The sequence below is a fragment of the Clarias gariepinus genome, chromosome 7 (genome assembly GCF_024256425.1).
Source record: "Clarias gariepinus isolate MV-2021 ecotype Netherlands chromosome 7, CGAR_prim_01v2, whole genome shotgun sequence".
NCBI lineage: Eukaryota > Metazoa > Chordata > Actinopteri > Siluriformes > Clariidae > Clarias > Clarias gariepinus.
Window position 1 is genome coordinate 40,100,001 of NC_071106.1, and position 20,000 is coordinate 40,120,000.

The window sequence follows — 20,000 nt, forward strand, 5'->3', positions numbered from 1 at the left end:
TTTCTCTCTACACTGTAAAACAATACTGAAGGTGTTTATTATCCCAAACACACAATAATCTCCTCTGAACAGTTGATATTGAGATGTTTATCTGCTCCTTCTGCTCTGTAAAGCTTCATAACGGCTCTAATCTGAGCTGCTGGTTGTTAATTGGTGATTTCTGAGGCTGGTGACTCTAAATGAACTTCTCATTTCATCATGATGGGTTTCACAAACACACTCGACACGATACTGTTCTTATAGGGACTGATCCAGAACAGCTGAGCTTCATGTCTTATAATAACATCTGACTGTTAGTGTTATTGTTGTTGTTGTTGTTACTATTATTATGTAATTACGTAATGCCATATGACTTTAAAAACTCTAGTATTGTTTTATAAACCAGTGAGTTACAAGGTGTGTCCATGTGTTTGATTGGAAATGCGTGTGTGTGTGTGTGTGTGTGTGTGTGTGTGTGTGTGTGTGTGTGTGTGTGTGTGTGTGTGTAAAATGAAAAAATGTTCTAATTGATGACTTTGTGCTCCTGACAGACTGATTGCTCCGCCCATCGCTGCAGCTCTTGGAGTGAAACACAAGGTCCGACTGAGAGCCTCGAACAATCACACACTAGAACAGTACTATAACACACATTCCAAACATCCATCACAGGTAAACACACACACACACACACACACACACACTAAACCCTGTGTTACAATATCTGGTATGGGTATAATAGCTGATTTACATACAGATCACAAACTTTATGAAAGAGGAATGAAATTTAACTAAACGGAGAAAGAGCGCCCCCTAGTGTAAATGCAGCATGCACTAGAGCTTCCAATACTGCAGCTCAGCCACTGTTCAGCTACCAGAAACGTAGGAAACATAGATAACTGCTCCTCCTTTATCCTATTTTATCACGTTTTGGAATCACCTTCTTACGGGTAATTTATAAAATAAGACATAGTGACCTTCAGTCTAAAATGAGTGTAATGAAAGGCTCAGTCCCACTACTGCGTGCATATACACACACACACACACACACACACACACACAGTGTTCAGTTAAACCTCCCGCCGCTGTCAGCTCGCGTCCAGGTAATGTAGCAACACCCAATGACAGAGAGCACTCTCTCTCACGAGCGCACAGGCAGAGACACGCACGTTAACGTCAGGCTTTAATTCAGCACGTGTTCATACCGCTACCTCCTACAGACACTAACTACACATTCAGCCTGTACGCCTCCACCGAGACACACAAATCAGTTCAATCCATATTACCGTAACGATTAAAACATCAGGAACTTTATTTCTTACGGCACATTTTCTCTCATGCACCGGCCTATAGGCACTGAAACATTAATAAATGGTGAGGGCTGATCTTTTATCTAAAATAGGATGTGTTTCACTTTCTATTAAACGTTAGAAATCTCTTCAAAAAAATTCAACGTTAGAAATCTCTTCAAAAAAATTTGAAGAGATTTTATTTAAACTGTTGTTTTGCATTTATTATCATTTTCTGCAGTTTGTCATGTATTAATTATACAGAGCTATTCTTTTTATTAAGTATGGTTGTTGTGAATTATATCATGTTTATTGGGTCCATCTGCTGCGAGAACAGCGAGAGATAAAACCTGATGTTTCACCTTCTATTGTGGTGAGAAGGGAATGCTTTTAATAACATGCGCAGGGGCCTTTTGTAAGGCGGGGCCCGGGAGACCACCTGTATTGTCTGTTGGATCTGTCGGCACTGCACACACACACACACACACACACACACACACACACACACACACACACTCCTGGTACCCAAAGAGGAGGAGCAATGATGCCTTAGGGTTGCATCAAGAATTCACTTTCTGTGTGTGTGTGTGTGTGTGTGTGTGTGTGTAGTTTGATGTTATAGGGCTCAGTAAAAAGTTGAACTTGTCAGAGCGTCAGGTTGAACAATGGTTCCGCAGACGGAGAAATCAGGACCGACCCGGCCTGCTGAAGAGGTTTCGAGAAGCCAGGTGTGTAATGCAGTGGGGGGGGGGGGGCGGTGTCTCTGTTTCTGTCCTCTGAGCTCTGTAGAGTCTCCCACATGTCTCTGTCCTCTGGACTTCTACAGGTGTACACCTGCTCCCACTATCTTATCTTTTAAGAGTTGTCTCCACCCTCTCAGGGTCCTAGTGTCCCACCAGGTGTACATCTGTTCCCATCTCAGCTCCCTAAATCTCGACATGACTTCACACTTACAGGTTTTCAAATTTGTACACCTGTTTCCACCGTTTTGCTTTTTCAAACTCATACACCTGTCACACCCTCAGATCTGTAGACTCCCCCCCACACACACACACACACAAGTGTAGTGTGTATTACACACAAGTAATAAAGTATACATATGTGCATCACCAAATGAATGTTGATAAAAGATATTTCCTGCACGCTGTTGATCGGAGTGTAAAATGTGTGTGTGTGCAGCTGGAGGTTCGTGTTTTATCTCGGCGCTGTCCTCGGAGGTCTCGTGGCTTTACATGACGTGAGTATTTAGACTTTAAAACATTTCTGGGAACTGAGCAAATGTTATAGGAGAAACATCCATCAGAATGACCGTGAATGATGGTGTGTGTGTGTGTGTGTGTGTGTGTGTGTGTGTGAGATGTGCCTGAAGGATATTAAGTAAATTATTTCCATAAGTCACCTCAACATGCATGGGCGAGTCCGCTCTCTCTCTTACACACACACACACACACACACACACACACACACACACACACACACGCACACCACATCTTCATGTTTTAAAAAGTTCTTTTTTAAAAAGCATTTTTTTTATTTAATGAACTTTAATAAACTTTACCATCCTCTGACTCACACTGTTTAAAGCAAAGTTATAAAAAATGTCTTGTTTAATTCTAGTTTATTTCATTTTATCTCTCAAACTTACAGATTTTTACTTTTCTCCTAACAGTTTGAGTTTGATTTTTTTTGTTTGTTTGTTTTAGTTGCTTTTCTGGACTTTTAGAAGCTACTTTATTATTCTGCTTAAACCACGGTTAGTTCAGACCCAGTAATCTGATTGGACGAGAGGCGTTATTCCACGAGTGCTGAGAACAGACTGATAACTGTGACGTGTAACTTACAGTGGGGGAAATAGGTATTCGATCTCCTACAGACTTTCTAAGTTTGCCCACTTACATAGAAATGAAGGTCTATAATTTTTATTGTAGGTTTATGGTGAAGAATTGAGACAGAATATCAACCAAAAACCCAGAAAAAGCACATGATACAAATGTTATGAATTAATTTTATTTCAATGAGGGAAATAAGTATTTGATCCCGAAGCGAAACATGACTTAGTACTTGGTAGAGAAACCCTTGCTGGAAAGCACAGTGGGAAGACGTTTCTTGTAGTCGTTTAACAGATCTTGTGATGCATTTTAAAGAGTTTCTCTAAATGTTTAAGGTTTCTTGCCTGTTGCTTGGCAACTCGAAGTTACAGCCCTCTACGTGAATTTTCTATTGGATTAAGGTCTGAAGACTGGCTAGACCACTTCATGACCTTAATGTGCTTATTCTTCAGCCACTCCTTAGTTGCCTTGGCAGTATGTTTGGGGTCATTTTCATGCTGGAAGACCCATCCACAACCCATCTTCAGGAGGTTCTCATCCAAAGTTTTACAACACATGACCTCATCCATCGGCCCCTCAGTGCAGCCAAGTCAATCTGTACCTTAAGCAGAGAAACAGCCTCAAAGCATAATATTTCCACCCCGTGCTTGACTGTAGGGACTGTGGTGTTCTTAGTGTCACAGTCAGCATTTTTCTTTCTTCGAAAACAGCAAGTCGAGTTGATGACAAAGAGCTCAATTTTGGTCTCATCTGACCACAGCAGTTTATCCCAATCTTTCTCAGAACCTCAGACGGGTCTGTACATGTGTCTTCTTGAGGAGCGGAAGCCCTGCTGTGCTGAAGGATCCATGCAGGCGTATTGTGTTACCAATGGTTTGTTTGGTGACTGTAGTCCCAACTGCCTTGAGATCATTCACAAGCTCCTCCCGTGTAGTCCTGGGCTGGACTACATGATTATTCATGATTATTCTCACTCCATGAGGTGAAATCTTGCATATAGGCCCATTAATGGTTACTTTGTATTTCTTCCATTAGTAAATAATCGCTCCAGCAGTTGTCTCCTTCTCACCAAGCTTCTAGCTGATGGTCTTGTAGCCCATTCCAGCCTTGTGCAGGTCTAATATCTTGTTCCTGACTTGCTCTAACAGCTCTTTGGTCTTGTCGATGGTGGTGAGGTTTGAATGAAAGATAGAGATTTTGTGGACAGGTGGCTTTCATACACACACACACACTGTTGATAGGAGCTCCTTCTTATATTAATATGTGTACCACAAGAGCACATAACCAGTCTGTGAGAGGCAGAATTATTGTTGGTTGGTAGGGGAGCAAATACTTATTTCCCTCATTAAAATGCAACTTAATTCATAACATTTGTATCATGTGCTTTTTCTGGATTTTTGGTTGATATTCTGTCTCAATCCTTCACCATAAACTTATGATATAAATTATAGACCCTTTATTTCTATGTAAGTGGACAAACTTAGAAATTCTGTATGGGATCAAATGCAGTACTTATTACCCCCACTGTATATTTATGACTGGGCGTGTCCAGTGTGTGTGTGTGTGTGTGTGTATGTGTTTAAAACGAAAAAAATTTTAATTGATGTGTTCCTGACAAACTAATTGCTCCGCCTATTGCTGCGGCTCTATCTGTATGAGTGGGCGTGTCCCAGGTGTTGTCCAGTGGTTATGGACACTAACTGTGTGTCTCAGCGTGGGTGAGAGTAGGTCTGATAACGTTATGTCGTCTCAAACAACACGCCGCCTCTGCACTAATCACTTCTAAGTCATTCTCGGCTAACTAGCGTCTAACACGAGGCTGAATCCCAAATCCCTCTCCCATCCTTGATCAAGGGCACTACTTGGAGTGTGGAACAAGGGATTGTACACCCTACATACTGTAGTACACTAACTTTCAATTTAACACTGTTTGGGATTCAAACATGGAAGCTAACGGAGCTGATACTCTAAAGTGTAATAAGTGTAAATATACAGTAAACCTGGTGAGTTTCTCAGGACTGTCCACCACCTCCATGGTTTATTCTCATCATCTTCTCACTACAGAGTATCACTAAGAGTTTAACACCACTCTCACCTCCTGGTAATTACACTAACTGTCCCTCACCAGCGCCACCTGTTGTGGGTAGTTAGTTCCGCCAGGCGTGGAAAGATACGTGTGGGCGGAGCTAAATAACACTACAAATCATAATCTGTTGTTCATAAATGGTGTTCTTAAATCTGTTATATAAAAGTGATATCATTATTTATGACACTATTTAAGGTCGTACTGATTTTCATTATAGATCTTTTCTTTTAACACCTTTCCTCCGCTGCATAGTCACTGTTTGTGAGGAGTTTTATGGTTACACACACACACACACACACACACACACACTATAAAATCCTTACTTCACCTTTATCTTTTAATAAATATGCCACTTTTGCACTTCTGAACAGATAAAAGCTCATGGCTTGTGACCATAAAGTGAAATCTAATATCTACCCGGATATGGTCTACTCCAGTCTAATTATACAATATACAATATATGATTTTTATCCATGAATTATACTTAAACTGTTTTTGAATTAAATTTCAGACCATTTAAGGTGTAAACTTTATTCATGCGAATAAATGTATTAATAAATTTATGTAACTTAATCATGCAAATGAATTTATCATCTATTTTCCTCTACAGAAGCCATGGTTTTATGATTTACATGAAGTGTGGGCGGGATTTCCCAGACAGGTAACGGAGAAATGTGTTTCATGACCTCTTTAGACCTTTTAGAAAAGCTGTAGAAAGTCAAATGGAGTAAAATTGGGTATTGTCTCAGGGGCGTGGCATCCTCACACACTCAATCATAGAGACACCAGCCAATCATGAGCGTCCATGAGTTAACACCAGGGGAGATGAGCAGATAGAGCTTTGCCTGTGTGTGTGTGTGTGTGTCATGCTGCCCCTGAAGGTGTTTGAGTAGCAGTTTGGTGACGTGCTGTCATGTGTTCTGAAGGAGGTGCGTGATGGCCCTCGTCCTCAGTGTGATGTAGACAGAGAGGGGAAAGGCCTAAGGCCTAACCCTATGAGTAAATTGAAAAAAAAATCAGACATAAAGGTAAAAATTCAACCTAAAACCAGTTTTAGTTTTCTGTGGAACCTGCCACACAGAGTTGCGCAATCAGAAATAACTTCCTTTACGTAGAGCTCTGAGTCTCAGTTAGAATAAATACAAAACTGATGTCTAACCTGTTTAACACCAAATAGGACGTGTGTGTGGGTATGTTCTTTATATGATATATTTATTCATGCATGAGGCCTTACAGGTGTTTGCTTGTCTGTGTGTGTGTGTGTGTGTGTGTGTGTGTGTGTGTGTGTGTGTGTGTACAGACACTGCTGGACTCGCAGTACTGGTATTACATGATCGAGATGAGTTTTTACAGCTCTCTGTTATTCAGCGTGGCCGTGGATGTGAAGCGTAAGGTCAGAGTTAATTTTAAAATATCTTATTACACACACACACACACACACACACACACACTACTGTGTGCATTCAATGATCAATGATTGTAAACTATAACCTTTTTTCCAGAAGTTAAGAACCATTAACAGTACCAAGAACATTTAATAGAACCTTCTAATGTTTTTTTTTTTTTTCAAAACACAATGAGATAGTTGTAATAGTTAACATTTACTTTCTGTAAATTTCCTCCCTGTTATTATTTTAGTGCTAGAGCCAGGGTGCTTAAACAGGTTAACCTTTAATAACAAAAACTAAAGAATAACCTTCATGTATGAAGATACTGAAACAGGGCAGGGACGAGTGCGCTTTAGTAACAGGCATGTAGACAAATCCATATGATGAAGCGTGTTGTAAACCTGCTACGGTCAGACAATCAACAAACAGGGCAGGGATCAAAAACCAGAAAGACAACATGGCAGTAAACAAAGGCTTGGTAACATCAGCTATTGTGGCACTGCACAAATACATCTATACATACATCACAATCTACGTGAGAACTCCAGGGGTGTGTGTGTGTGCGTGTGTGTGTGTGTGATCAGTATTTGGGTACACGTGGATGTCAGTCAGGCTGTGCTGGTTGGATGTCGTGGTCTTTGGCAGCCGTGTTTATTGTCTGGAAGTTGTAGTTTGATGATGATTCCAGCATGGACCCCGTCCCCCCTGAAGCTACTTCTGGGAGCAGGATGTCTTCCCTTAGGTCATGGATCTGAATAATTAGGACAATGTCCATGGAATTCCATCATCATGAGCTGGGATCCAGCATCTTTCCTCCTGTTCATAGCACTGTTATCCTATAAGGTACTCCATGAGTGACTGGTTAAAGGTTTGAGATGAAGGAAGGACCTAGCTAGCTATGGTGGTCTATATGCCATGTGGTTTAAACTTTAAAAGGGCTAAAATAGTGATGTGCGCACTTTCTAAACCATTCAATAACTCGAAGGGTTTTGGTGGAGAGCCATACTAGATCACCTGGTTTGTACTTGGTTGTCTTTTATGAATTTCCTGATCATTTGGAAGGCATGTAGTTGTTGGTGGGTTTGTTCTCTTACCTCTTCAGTCTGCTGGAACCAGCTGTTCATGGCCAGTGAGGTCATGGTGTTGGGGTTCCACGGGGACAGAAGTGGTTGGTTCTCCAAGACACACAAGGAGTTGAAGAATGTCTAAGTAACTTTTGTGCGTGCTCTCCCAATTGGGAGGAAATGTTGCCCAGTTGGTACAGAAAGTATACAGGAAATGACCTATTAGTGGAGAGGGCAGTCCAACAGGTCATTTTCCATATACCTCCAGTACCAACTGGGCAACAATTCTTTCAATCCGTCTTGGTTATGTGGGCGGTAGCGTGATGTCAGGCCCACCGAAATGTGCTGTTTCTCCATTATTCCTCCCCCAGTCGTGAGCTGTGCATTGAGCTCCCTGGTCCCTCACTATGTCGCTCCAGAATTGCCAAAGTAGTGCAGTTCAGCTGTTTCGAATGCTGATGGCAGACTGGTGAGAACAATCAGATGTAGTGACTTTGGAAGTCAATCAACAATCAAAGTGATGACAGTTTTGTTATGTAATGGTGAGACCTGTGATGAAGTTCAGGTGTAGCTCAGTGGTTAAGGCATTGGACTACGGTTCGGAAGATCCCAGGTTCAAACCCCACAACCACCAAGTTGCCACTGTTGGGCCCTTGAGCGCGGCCCTTAACCCTCAACTGCTCAGATGTGTAATGAGATAAAAAAAAAAGTAAGTCGCTCTCGATAAGAGCGTCTGCCAAATGCCCAAATGTAAATGAAAGTCAATGGTAATGTGTGATGATGGTCTTTAAGGGATTTACAGGGGGAGAAGTTTCCTGCTGTCAAAAGTATCCTCCTTGCAGTAGTTGGTGTGTTCTATTACTCTGGTTCTAACTCAACCCTGGACAATGTGAAAGGTGGAAACCAAAGTGTGTGAAGATGACAATGACATTTCCAGCCACAAAAGTTAACCAGTGATAAAACAAGACATAGAAGAAATGTTTCCTAAATGTATGTTCTGAACAAACAGAAGAATAGAAAAAAAGAAAGAAGAACTAAGAGGACCTGCAGAATGTGCAGTGAGATATGGGGCGTAGGTGCGACAGTATGAGTGGAACATGAGCTATGGAATGAGTGATGTGTGTGTCAGCGTCAGTGTTGCTGTCCATGTTGTGAAGGTGTGAGGTAGTCACCTGAAGGTAAGCGTTTTTGAATAAGATGTGGCAGGTGTATGTTTATTTGCTGCTACGGGATCTCAGTAAGGTTGTCCTGCGTGACTGACACCTGACACACCCCGCCCGGGGTTACCTGCTGCGTCCATGTGATGGTAAACTGTCGCATACTGTAGGAACGAGTGGAGCTTCATTATGAACAGGACAGAGTCTGTGCCGGCTTGTAGCTCTTGGTGCCGATGTTTATGAGCCGATCTGTCATCGGAACTAATGGAACTAATTATTCAGTTAACAGTTAGTTCGTCACAGACTTTCTTCTTTTTGTGTTTTTCATTTCAAAACTGGTTATCGGGTTCAGTAGAAGCTCTGTGGGTTTGACTTGATCCTGAAGTGATTATACGTGTACTTACGTGTACATGATTGTGTAATAATATTCCTGGCATGTGAAAGTGACGGCAAAAGAAAGCGATAATGTAGATAAATGTTTTTATCTGAACTGATTTATCACTTCTGTGTGTCTGAGGTCATGCAGGTGATTTTATCTGAACGAAGCACTGATATCATATCTGAACTGTTACAGATGAAAGTGTATGTGTGTGTGTGTGTGTGTGTGTGTGTGTGTGTGTGTGTAGGATTTTAAAGAACAGCTGGTTCATCACTGGGCCACTTTAATACTGCTGTCCTTCTCCTGGTGTGCAAACTACATCCGCATCGGGACTCTGGTCATGCTGGTGCACGACGCCGCTGATGTTTTCTTAGAGGTAGGAGAACAAGAGAGACGTCACAGACAGCAGAATATTCCAGTCCAGGGTGCATGGGGTAAAGCTCTATAGAAGAGTGTCTGTGTGTCAGACGGAGGTGGAGGTGTGAGACAGCACCAGGCCATGATAAGCAAATAAATTACACAGTAAAAGTAAAAGTTTGTACACCCATAAAACAAAACAAGGAAATGTAAGTCGCTCTGGATAAGAGCGTCTGCCAAATGCCTAAATGTAAATGTGATTTGTAGACATTCCTTCATGATATATACAGTATATGTCAAGTGGTGTTTTCTCTCTGTGAGTTGGGGAAGATGTTTAATTACGCCAGATGGTCGAGTACCTGTAACGCCATGTTCGTCCTCTTCACCGTGGTCTTTATGATCACCAGGCTGATCATCTTCCCTTTCTGGTGAGAAATACAGTACAGTAAGAACATATCATTCAGTATAAAAGAGTGCATGGTGATAAGTGTGTGTTAAAGCACACTTTGTGTTGCAGGTTGATCCACTGCACGTGGTTTTATCCTCTGGAAAACTTTCAGCCGTTTTTTGGATATTATTTCTTCAATGTAATGCTGGTGGTCCTGCTGCTGCTGCACATCTTCTGGGCGTCGCTCATCCTGCGCATGGTCATTAAACTCATGCTTGGTAAAGTAAGTGTGTCGAGGAAATGAATGACCACATACACATATTTAGGACCGGGTACATGTAGAGTAATATAAATGGATCCCTTTCTTCCTTTTAAGATGAAAGGCGATGAAAGAAGTGATGAGGAAGAGGAGGAAAGTCAGGATGAAGCACACAACCACAACCATACACACTGTGACAAACCAGACGCTTGGACCTCAAACGTCGACTCGACCTTACGTCCATATTGGGCACAAAAAAACTCTCATTAATTGACTTTCAGAGGCATTTACTTAGACATATATTTTTTTTCGAATACGATTCAACTCTGGGGAAATTGAACAAACGTCCCTTCAGAGTGGATCTGCAACATCTGGATTTATGTATGATATGTGTAAAACTTTATGTTACGGTTTGTCCATAAATATTTATAATTAGGTGCTATATAGATCAATAATAGTAAAAAGTATTAATTAAGTAATTACGTTCCGCTCCTCATTGGAACACACTCCAAATATTTTCTCTATTTATTATAGTTTTTTCTTTCAGTTTCTGTAGATCTTAATCTGTGTATTAATTTTAAAATAAACAATCTTAATTACTTCATAATTAATTAGTTATGAGGGTGTAATTATTAAAAACGTATTACTTTCGTATAATTGGCTTATTTCCTGAAACTTAAATCTGATTGTTACTGAAATTATAAATATAATAATTTAGTCAGTGGTCACCATGGTGACAAAAATAATAAAATTGAATGTAATCTATAAGCTGTGATGTATTGGCACCCCGTCCAGGGTGTACCCCGCCTCGTGCCCTAAGTCTCCTAGGATAGGCTCCGCCCCCCACGCCCCTATATACAGGATGAACCGGTATAGACGATGGGTGAGCGAGTGAGTGAGAGTGAGAGTGAGTAATCTATCAGGATTTATTTTACGTCCTGGTGTACTTCATATGTAGGGAGTTAGATTTAAACAAATAGTCAATACTCTGTCATGGACTTTTCCTCTTATGGAGTTGATTAGTTTTACTTATGATGTGAACTTTAATGTAAAAGTGCCGGTAGAAGAGCATCTTTTCATTGAACAGGTATTAAACAATAATGTATCACATGAACTCGGACGTTTAGTAGCGTGTGTAAAGGAACTCCGAGCTGATTGTATTTTTGAAGATTATAACCCATAGACCACTCTGTGACCTCTGAATGAACTTGTATTACTTATCTTTCAGGCTTAAATGATTTTTGGTTTAAAGTAACTAAACTAAAAACATCTGTCTCTGTAAGTCTGCTGCTAACGTGGATGATTAACACTACACACTTTGTTAATAAATCTCCATCTGAGACTCGACTCTTGTGTCCATTTCTTTTTTCTTCATTAGCAGCTGATCACTTAAAGTCTTCAAACAGGAAAAAGTTTGGTGAAAGAATTCTGGTCACGGGAGGTTAATGAATTCTCACTCTTATAGAACAGTTCAACAAACACCATTTATTATTAACAGACTATGATTTGTTTGTTTATTTCACACAAATTTTGCCTTTTGTTCCAGTAATGGAAATATTACGATGCAGCTAAGGACATACAGTATTATGATGAACAGAATGAGTAGCTCACCTCTCATATCTTCTGGTCCGAGTCATTACATAGCGTCTATGGGAGTCACGTGACAAAAGAACAAACGACTCGGACCAAAGACTGAAAAGGACTCATTTCTGTTTCCTGTATATAACCTACGAAAGGTTTTGCGAAGCTTTGCGCATCCGCGTCCAGTAGAAAATGAACGAATCACTCTCTGATATACTCGTTCTTCACGTTAAAGACTTGTTCAAGTACCAGGAGGTGAGAGTGGTGTTAAACTCTTAGTGTTACTCTGTAGCCAACAGGTGATGAGAATAAACCATGGAGGTGGTGGACAGTCCTGAGAAACTCACAGGATTTACATCATATTTATTACACTTTAGAGTATCAGCTCTGTTTACTTCCGGGTTCCAAAAGAAAGTGCACTATGTAGGGTGTACGATCCCTTGTTCCACACATCAAGTAGTGCCCTTGACCAGGGGTGAGAGAGGGATTTGGGATTCAGTCTTCAGTCATTCTCGAGCACGGGGAAAAAAAAAAGGCCCAGCACATAACATTGTGTTTATCTGTAAAATTCAGAAATAATTCATACTTTGATTCTGTTTAATTTATAAACTGAATCAACTCAGCATAACAAAAACGGATTAAAATATATGGAAATCATAAAATTATTTTTAAATTTTAATAAATTTCTAAGTAAAAAGGGAACCCACACATTGATTAATATCTATTACACATTCATTCATAAAATCCTTTTAACAGATGAACTGCTGAATTTGTGTCCTGAGTTTCTAACACCGCTACATTCACAATTTCACTACTTAAATGCTTTTTAGATTTTCTTCATCAAAACAGTAGTTTTTCTTAATTTCCTTTTTATATTAAATTTAAAGCATGTTTCATTATTTATTCCCACTAGTGTACAATCTGCTAATGTTTACTGCTGATGTTTATACGTAACCGACACCTTATCATTGTGCAAACTGTTTGTGTTTCATTGTATTAAGTGACTTTTCTTTTGCATTAGTTAAACTGTTCAGTCATTTATAGCCTGTTGGATATAAAAACAATTAAATGGTGTTTAATTATTGAGGACATTTAAGGCAAATATATAGGAATGATCGAATTAACTTCAGGTAAGTTTGGCCAGAGAGCAGTTAATAGTGGAAGAGCGAAAGAGAAGGAATATGGAGAACCAAGAAGAGGAGATTCATAAAGACCCTGAACAGACTGATGTTTTCCTGAGAGGAAGAGGGAAGGATGGAATAACAGGGCAAACGAGGGCAAAATACAAAACACAAGTGATCTGAATAAAAGAGAAAACGGACGCTGGGTTGGGGAGGAACGACTGTGACACGCTCACAGTATGACGTTAAACATCACCTTTATACAAACTTGTTCAAGTCAAACCTGAACTTCTGCTGAAATTTCTGGTGAATGAAGGCGTTAAAGTGATCGAGATTTACAGAAAACTTCAAGTGAACATTTTAAAGAAGTCTGAACATCCCGGCTGAGTGGAACTCCCGATCACCATGTGCAGAAGAAGTGTGTGTGTGTGTGTGTGTGTGTGTGTGAACTGTTCACACACTCATCCATCGACACCACTTAGACATTACATGAACTGAGCTGGGACTTATCGCCGCGTCCCTCGTACAGTCCTGACCTCGCTCCAACACATTTACACATGTTTGGAAAAGGCATTAAAAGAGTTCGTGTAATTTATTCATTTATTTTGATCAATTCTCCTGAATTTAATCTAAAAATTATTTAAACAAACATTTTATTCTCTGTTTAATGTTTAATCATATAATACAAATAAGACAGAAAATTGTTTTGTGGATTTTTTTTTTTACTTAAAGTGAATATAATATTAGAAGAATAATCACACACACACACTCACACACACACACACTTAGATATTCCAGGTGCTTCTCAGGATGTTGATGTAAACCTGGTCATTAGGAATTTCGATGCTCAGTCCTTCATAATAGTCCTGAAACGTGGCGTATGACACGTGTTTACCGAGTCCTCCTGCATCTCGTACACACGTGAGGAAGTCTAATTCTGCTCCTGAAAACAGACGAGTATGAAAATCACAAACATCTATCTATCATATATAATGCAATAAAAAATAAAATACTTTTTATATAAATGTACATCACACAAATTAGCAGTATCATCAGAAACATAATAAAGTTACAATATAGATATTAAATACGTATTAACTGAAACAAGATAATAATAACTATTAGTATTATGTTAGTTTGAACAGTAATTGCATTTCACATGACAGACAGTAGAAGGCGCTAAGACCATGAAAGTGACTCAGGCCTTTTAGAGTCCATGATTAGAACTAACAGGCCAAAAAAGTTTCCAGTCGGATTAAAATAAGCAGATCTTGAACAGGCTTTGAGTTAATAAATGCTTCAGTGATTAATAGTTCCAGCTCATAACTATGCTGTGAACCCTGAGGAGCTTCTCATATCTCACACAGCCATGAGGGAAGGCGTGTCCCGCAGTCCTGGAAAAGGTTTTATTGTTTCAAAAGTCTCAAATTATTTTTCTGCATCAAGAACAGACTGGACTCAGCATGAGAACTGCAGCACACATTAAAGGATCGAGCTGAACCTCCACCGCTCAGAACAACATCCTACATGAGTGTGATGAGCGAGCACTTAAACAAAAACGTGCTGTAGAGACCAGAGCGCTGCTTAAAGAGCAGAGTTCCAGATTTACACACTAGTGAATAGAAGCTGTAATTAAACCTCACTGCAGTACACAGAAACATTAGGGTGTGTGGACTTTTCACCACGAAGGTAATTATACAGTGGAACCTTGGATTACAAACGTAATTCGTTGCAGAAGCAGGCTCGTATTCAAAATATTTAAATTATTTGTTCCACAGCCCAAAAAATTAATACATAAAAAATAATCTATATAAAATATAAAGTGAAAAATAAAACTAATTAACCTGCACTTTACCTTTAAAAAAAAGGAAAAATAAATTCAGACAGATAGGTGTTTCCGTTTATGCGCGCAGGTGCTGTGTGTGTGTGTTTGTGTGTAACAGAACAGAACACACACACACACACACAAACACACACACACACACACAAACACACACACACACAAACACACACACACACACACACACACAAACACACACACACACACAAACACACACACACACACACACACACACACACACACACACAAACACACACACACAAACACACACACACACACACAAACACACACACACACACACACACACACACACACACACACACACACACACACACAAACACACACACACACAAACACACACACACACACACACACACACACACACACACACACACACACACACACACACAAACACACACAATAACGTAAACACTGTTTTATCGAGAAAATTAAAAAGGAACATCGCTGATGACACTTGTGTGAGTGACACACTAACGGAATCACTGCTGTAAAGTAAAAATAAAATAACCTGCACTTTACCTTTGAAAAGAATCGCGACAGAGAAGTATTTCCATTAGAGAAAGAGAGAGAGTGTGTGAGAAGGCGAGAGGAGGAGTGGTGTGTGTGTGTGTGCGAAGGGGTACAAGTGTCAAATTACATGATCACACAAAGTGCAGGCTGATACAGAGAGAAGGAAAATGGATCTTTAACCTCTCTAATGAGACTTGCTTTTTACATGCGCACTGTACACACACGCCTACATACACAAAATAAAATGTGTTTTACACACACACACACACACACACACACACACGTGGTCACAGTGTTATAGTAATCATTACACACGCGTGCACGGATGTTGATTATGCCAGTAAGAGACGCGCACTAAGACCCAGCAGGGGAGACGATTACCCAACACAAGAAGCACATGCGTGATACATGATACTCTTTCCAAGTCAAAAGGTAAATATCTTTGCTCGTCTTGCGGAACACTCGCAAACCGCGTTACTCACAATCTGAGGTTTCACTGTATTAGGTTGTTAAAAGTGAAACGTATTAGAAGTAAAATGTATCTGTGTGTGTGTGTGTGTGTGTGTGTGTGTGTGTGCAGTTTCTCACCGTGCTCAGTGTGCCGCTGCTGATTACCACAGTAAAACTTCTCAATGTCAGTCAGAGAAACTGAACCTGTTTTATTTGGGTCGAGTTTAATATAAACCTGAAAAGAGAGAAACAGAAAGACATCTTAGACATCCACCTGATCTCCAGGGGTAAAGTGTTTAAGTGTTTAAGTGTTTGAGTGTTACAGTGTTTAAGTGTTGAAGTGTTACAGTGTTTAAGTGTTTGAGTGTTACAGTGTTAGAGTGTTTAAGTGTTGAAGTGTTACAGTGTTGCAGTGTTTAAGTGTTACAGTGTTACAGTGTTGAAGTGTTTAAGTGTCGAAGTGTCGAAGTGTTGAAGTGTTAAAGTATTACAGTATTACAGTGTTACAGTGTTACAGTGTTACAGTGTTGAAGTGTTAGTGTTGAAGTGTTAAAGTGTTAAAGTATTACAATATTACAGTGTTGCAGTGTGTAAGTGTTACAGTGTTACAGTGTTACAGTGTTTAAGTGTTTAAATGTTGTAGTGTTTAAGTGTTACAGTGTTGAGGTGTTACAGTGTTTAAGTGTAACAGTGTCTAAGTGTTACAGTGTTGAGGTGTTGAAGTGTTGAAGTGTTACAGTGTCGAAGTGTCGAAGTATCGAAGTGTTAGAGTGTTGAAGTGTTAAAAGTGTTAGCTGTGGTGTTTGTGAGGCGTCGAGCTCTGTGACCTTAATAAACACGGCTTTTCTGGTCTCGTTCATGTCTCCGGTCACGGCACATACAGTCTCAGCACAGTCTAGCACCAGCTCCCTCTGAAGCCCCACGGCCCTCCACAACACCTCCACCTCCTAAACCCACATACACAACCTCAAACACCACGTTAACACACCTCCACACACACTCATACCTCCACACACACTCACATGATCAATAAAAGTCCACATCAACTTAAAACTTAGAATTTCAGAAACTGAATCTGCTTCATTTTAGAAGTTCATGTGGATTATCAGTCCTAACTGTCTGGAAATAAATATTAATGTTTTAGTCTTAGTCTCTTTTATGTAAACTTTGTACTGATTCGGGTTCAGGTTTGATTGCTGCTGCTGCTGCTGTTGTTTCTGATCTTAAATGAGTTGAGGTTTGGGTTCAGTTCTGGTGAGAATTGTTTGGATTTGGTATTAGTTTTAGCCCTGGATTTAACTTTAGTTAGATTTTTAGGGTGTATTTATTAATTGAGCTGTTCTCTGAGGACTCGTGACTGCAGTCACTCGATAGTTCAGGACTGGAGCTTCCTACTGTCTACCTGAGCCTCCAATAACAAACTGGACTCCATATGAACTTCTCCACATCTCCTGTTATACTGAACTTCCAGCCTCCTAACACACAGTATGAGTGCAGATCAATCCCTGCTATCCGTTATCACCCAGATGAGGATGGGTTCCCTGTTGAGTCTGGTTCCTCTCAAGGTTCTTCCTATTATCATCTCAGGGAGTTTTTCCCTCAGCACCGTCACCCTCGGCTCGTTCATCAGGGACGATCTGATCATTCTGATTCACACACACTCACATTCCATACAAAACTTCCATCATTTATTTTGATTGTGTAAAGCTGCTTTGCGACAATGAACATTGTTAAAAGCGCTAAACAAATAAAATTTAATTGAATTATAGACTTCAAAAAATTACGGAATTTGCCTTGGATAAGGGCATCTGCTAAGCACCAAGAATACACACCACCGCTCAAAGTTTGTACACCCCTTCTAACTCCACGGTCGTCCCTGATGTTTATTTCTCTCTACACTTATAAAACAATACTGAAGGTGTTTATTATCCCAAACACACAATAATCCCCTCTGAACAGTTGATATTGAGATGTTTATCTGCTCCTTCTGCTCTGTAAAGCTTCATAACGGCTCTAATCTGAGGTGCTGGTTGTTAATTGGTGATTTCTGAGGCTAAATGAACTTCTCCTCTGCAGCAGAGCTCAGTTTTGGTCTTCATGAGAGACAGTTTCATCATGGAGCTTGATGGGTTTCACAAACACACTCGACACAATACTGTTCTTGTGAGACCTGATCCAGAACAGCTGACCTTCATGTCTTATATAACAACTGACTCTTAGTGTTATTGTTGTTATATAATTACCTAATTCCACATGTGCTATTTTATAGTTTTGTCCTCAGTAGTGTTGTAGAACATATGAAATAAATCACTAAACAAAAAACATTGAATCAGAAGGCGTGTCCCGACATTTGACAGTTTACTGTAATTCTGTTGTTTAAATTTGTATTTTGTTGCATTTAGCTTGAACTTATTTTTGGACTAAGTTTTGACCTAAATTTAATTTTAGTTAGGGTTGAACGGTGAGCTTGTTATGGTTTTTCTTTTTCTTGTTTAAATATGGTTTGTGTTCAGTTTTAATCTAGGATTGTTCTGATTTTTGATGAGTTTTATCCTGGGAGTAGGTTTAGTATGGGATAAAAAGGTTTGGTTAGGGATTAGTCACACTTTGAGTCACACTTTTACTAACAGCGTAGGTTTACACTGTTATTATCTTGTGTTATTTTAAAAGTGCTATTTAAAAAATTATATGTTTTACTTAATTAGCAACCCTGCGTGTATTTCCCCTGTGATCATCATCATCACACTGTAGTCTGTTAGGAGTCGGTGATGAGGGATTACTGCACCTGTTTACTGAGACTCAGCTCCTCCATCAGACACTCTCTGAGCTGATCTTTACCCACAATGCCGTTCTGATTCACATCTAAACTCTGCAGTCTCCTTCCTAACACCATCAGAGTTCGGATAGCGCGACCCCTCAGCCTCTCACGCACAGACGCTGAAAAATAAGGTGGAGAGATCAAACACAAAGATCAAACACAAAGATCAGACACAGAGATCAAACACAGAGATCAGACACAGGGATCAAACACAGAGATCAGACACAGAGATCAGACACAGAGATCAGGCACAGAGATCAGACACAGAGATCAGACACAGAGATCAGGCACAGAGATCAGGCACAGAGATCAGACACAGAGATCAAGCACAGAGATCAGGCACAGAGATCAAACACAGAGATCAAACACAGAGATCAAGCAAAGAGATCAAACACAGAGATCAGACACAGAGATCAAGCACAGAGATCAAACACAGAGATCAGACACAGAGATCAGACACAGAGATCAGACACAGAGATCAGACACAGAGATCAAGCACAGAGATCAGGCACAGAGATCAAACACAGAGATCAGGCACAGAGATCAAACACAGAGATCAGACACAGGGATCAGACACAGGGATCAGACACAGGGATCAGACACAGAAATCAGGCACAGAGATCAGGCACAGAGATCAGACACAGAGATCAGACACAGGGAACAGACACAGAGATGCAGTGGTAAAGAGCTCGCCCTATCATCCGGAGATCGCTAGTTGCAGTGATGCTGTAACCTCTCACAGCCGGAGGTCTAGAGAGAGATGATTGGCCGAGCTCTCTCAGGGGGGAGGGATGAGAGGTACTTAGTTCTCCCACATTAATCACGGCTCTACAGCCGATCAGGGGCGGAAGGATCGGCTAGCACTTTCCTTCGAGTGTGTTACTCCGCCCCTAATAGTGCGTGAGCAAGCAGATCAAAAAGATGCGGTCGGCTGACGTCACGCGGTTCGGAAGAAATACATGATAGTCTTCGGCCCTCCCGACTGAGTGGTAGTAGTAGCCTTAATGTGGAGCCCCCTAGTGACGGGGAGGAATTGGCCACGACTAATATTGGGGAGAAAAATTGGAATCCCCCCCCCCAAAAAAAAGAGATCAAAGACAGAGATCAGACACAGAGATTAGAGCCAAGGGTGCGAGTGAGTAAACGAGATTAAATATTAACCCTGAACCGCCGTTAGCATTTTCCGATCGTTTATTTCCTCTGCAGAAAGATGAGCTTCAGTTTCTCTGCACCGCAGTCTGTGAAGACAGAACGATCAGCAGCATCATTTAATACTGATCTTAAACTTCACAATATTACTGTTTCAGAAAAAAACAAGGTATTATAGGATAAAAAATAGTATGCATTGAATTTTTACACTTAAATATTTTAGTTTATGTGTTTTTGAGGTGTGTGTGTGTGTGTGTGTGTGTGTACAATAGTGAACCCTTGGCATCCTCGTCCACATCAGTAACTCTGAGAGTGAGATACGGCCGCTGTCTCAGGTT

The 20,000-nt window shown here is 40.4% G+C and overlaps 2 protein-coding genes across 4 annotated transcripts in view; one reads left to right on the forward strand and one right to left on the reverse strand.

The window, feature by feature from the left end:
- cers3b (ceramide synthase 3b) overlaps nucleotides 1–11,519 on the forward strand; it is a 15,857-nt gene extending 4,338 nt beyond the window's left edge. For both annotated transcript variants that reach the window (XM_053500554.1, XM_053500555.1), the window contains exons 3-11: nucleotides 531–648; nucleotides 1,875–1,993; nucleotides 2,445–2,502; nucleotides 5,791–5,841; nucleotides 6,481–6,573; nucleotides 9,416–9,544; nucleotides 9,847–9,953; nucleotides 10,043–10,196; nucleotides 10,290–11,519. In XM_053500554.1, coding sequence (XP_053356529.1) covers nucleotides 531–648; nucleotides 1,875–1,993; nucleotides 2,445–2,502; nucleotides 5,791–5,841; nucleotides 6,481–6,573; nucleotides 9,416–9,544; nucleotides 9,847–9,953; nucleotides 10,043–10,196; nucleotides 10,290–10,442 — 982 coding nt within the window. In that variant the 3' untranslated portion in view covers nucleotides 10,443–11,519. The remainder of the gene's footprint in view (nucleotides 1–530; nucleotides 649–1,874; nucleotides 1,994–2,444; nucleotides 2,503–5,790; nucleotides 5,842–6,480; nucleotides 6,574–9,415; nucleotides 9,545–9,846; nucleotides 9,954–10,042; nucleotides 10,197–10,289) is intronic.
- caps2 (calcyphosine 2) overlaps nucleotides 1–20,000 on the reverse strand; it is an 85,334-nt gene that overhangs the window by 53,438 nt on the left and 11,896 nt on the right. Inside the window, exons 11-16 of one of the 2 annotated variants that reach the window (XM_053500553.1) lie at nucleotides 19,930–20,000; nucleotides 19,675–19,751; nucleotides 18,481–18,632; nucleotides 16,523–16,642; nucleotides 15,834–15,930; nucleotides 13,660–13,817 (exon numbers count right to left, since the gene is read on the reverse strand). The exon at nucleotides 19,930–20,000 is cut by the window's right edge and continues 45 nt beyond it. In XM_053500553.1, the coding sequence (XP_053356528.1) occupies nucleotides 13,660–13,817; nucleotides 15,834–15,930; nucleotides 16,523–16,642; nucleotides 18,481–18,632; nucleotides 19,675–19,751; nucleotides 19,930–20,000 (675 nt within the window). Of the gene's footprint in view, nucleotides 1–13,636; nucleotides 13,818–15,833; nucleotides 15,931–16,522; nucleotides 16,643–18,480; nucleotides 18,633–19,674; nucleotides 19,752–19,929 lie in introns of those variants that run through there. The other variant, XM_053500551.1, reaches the window with a different exon arrangement.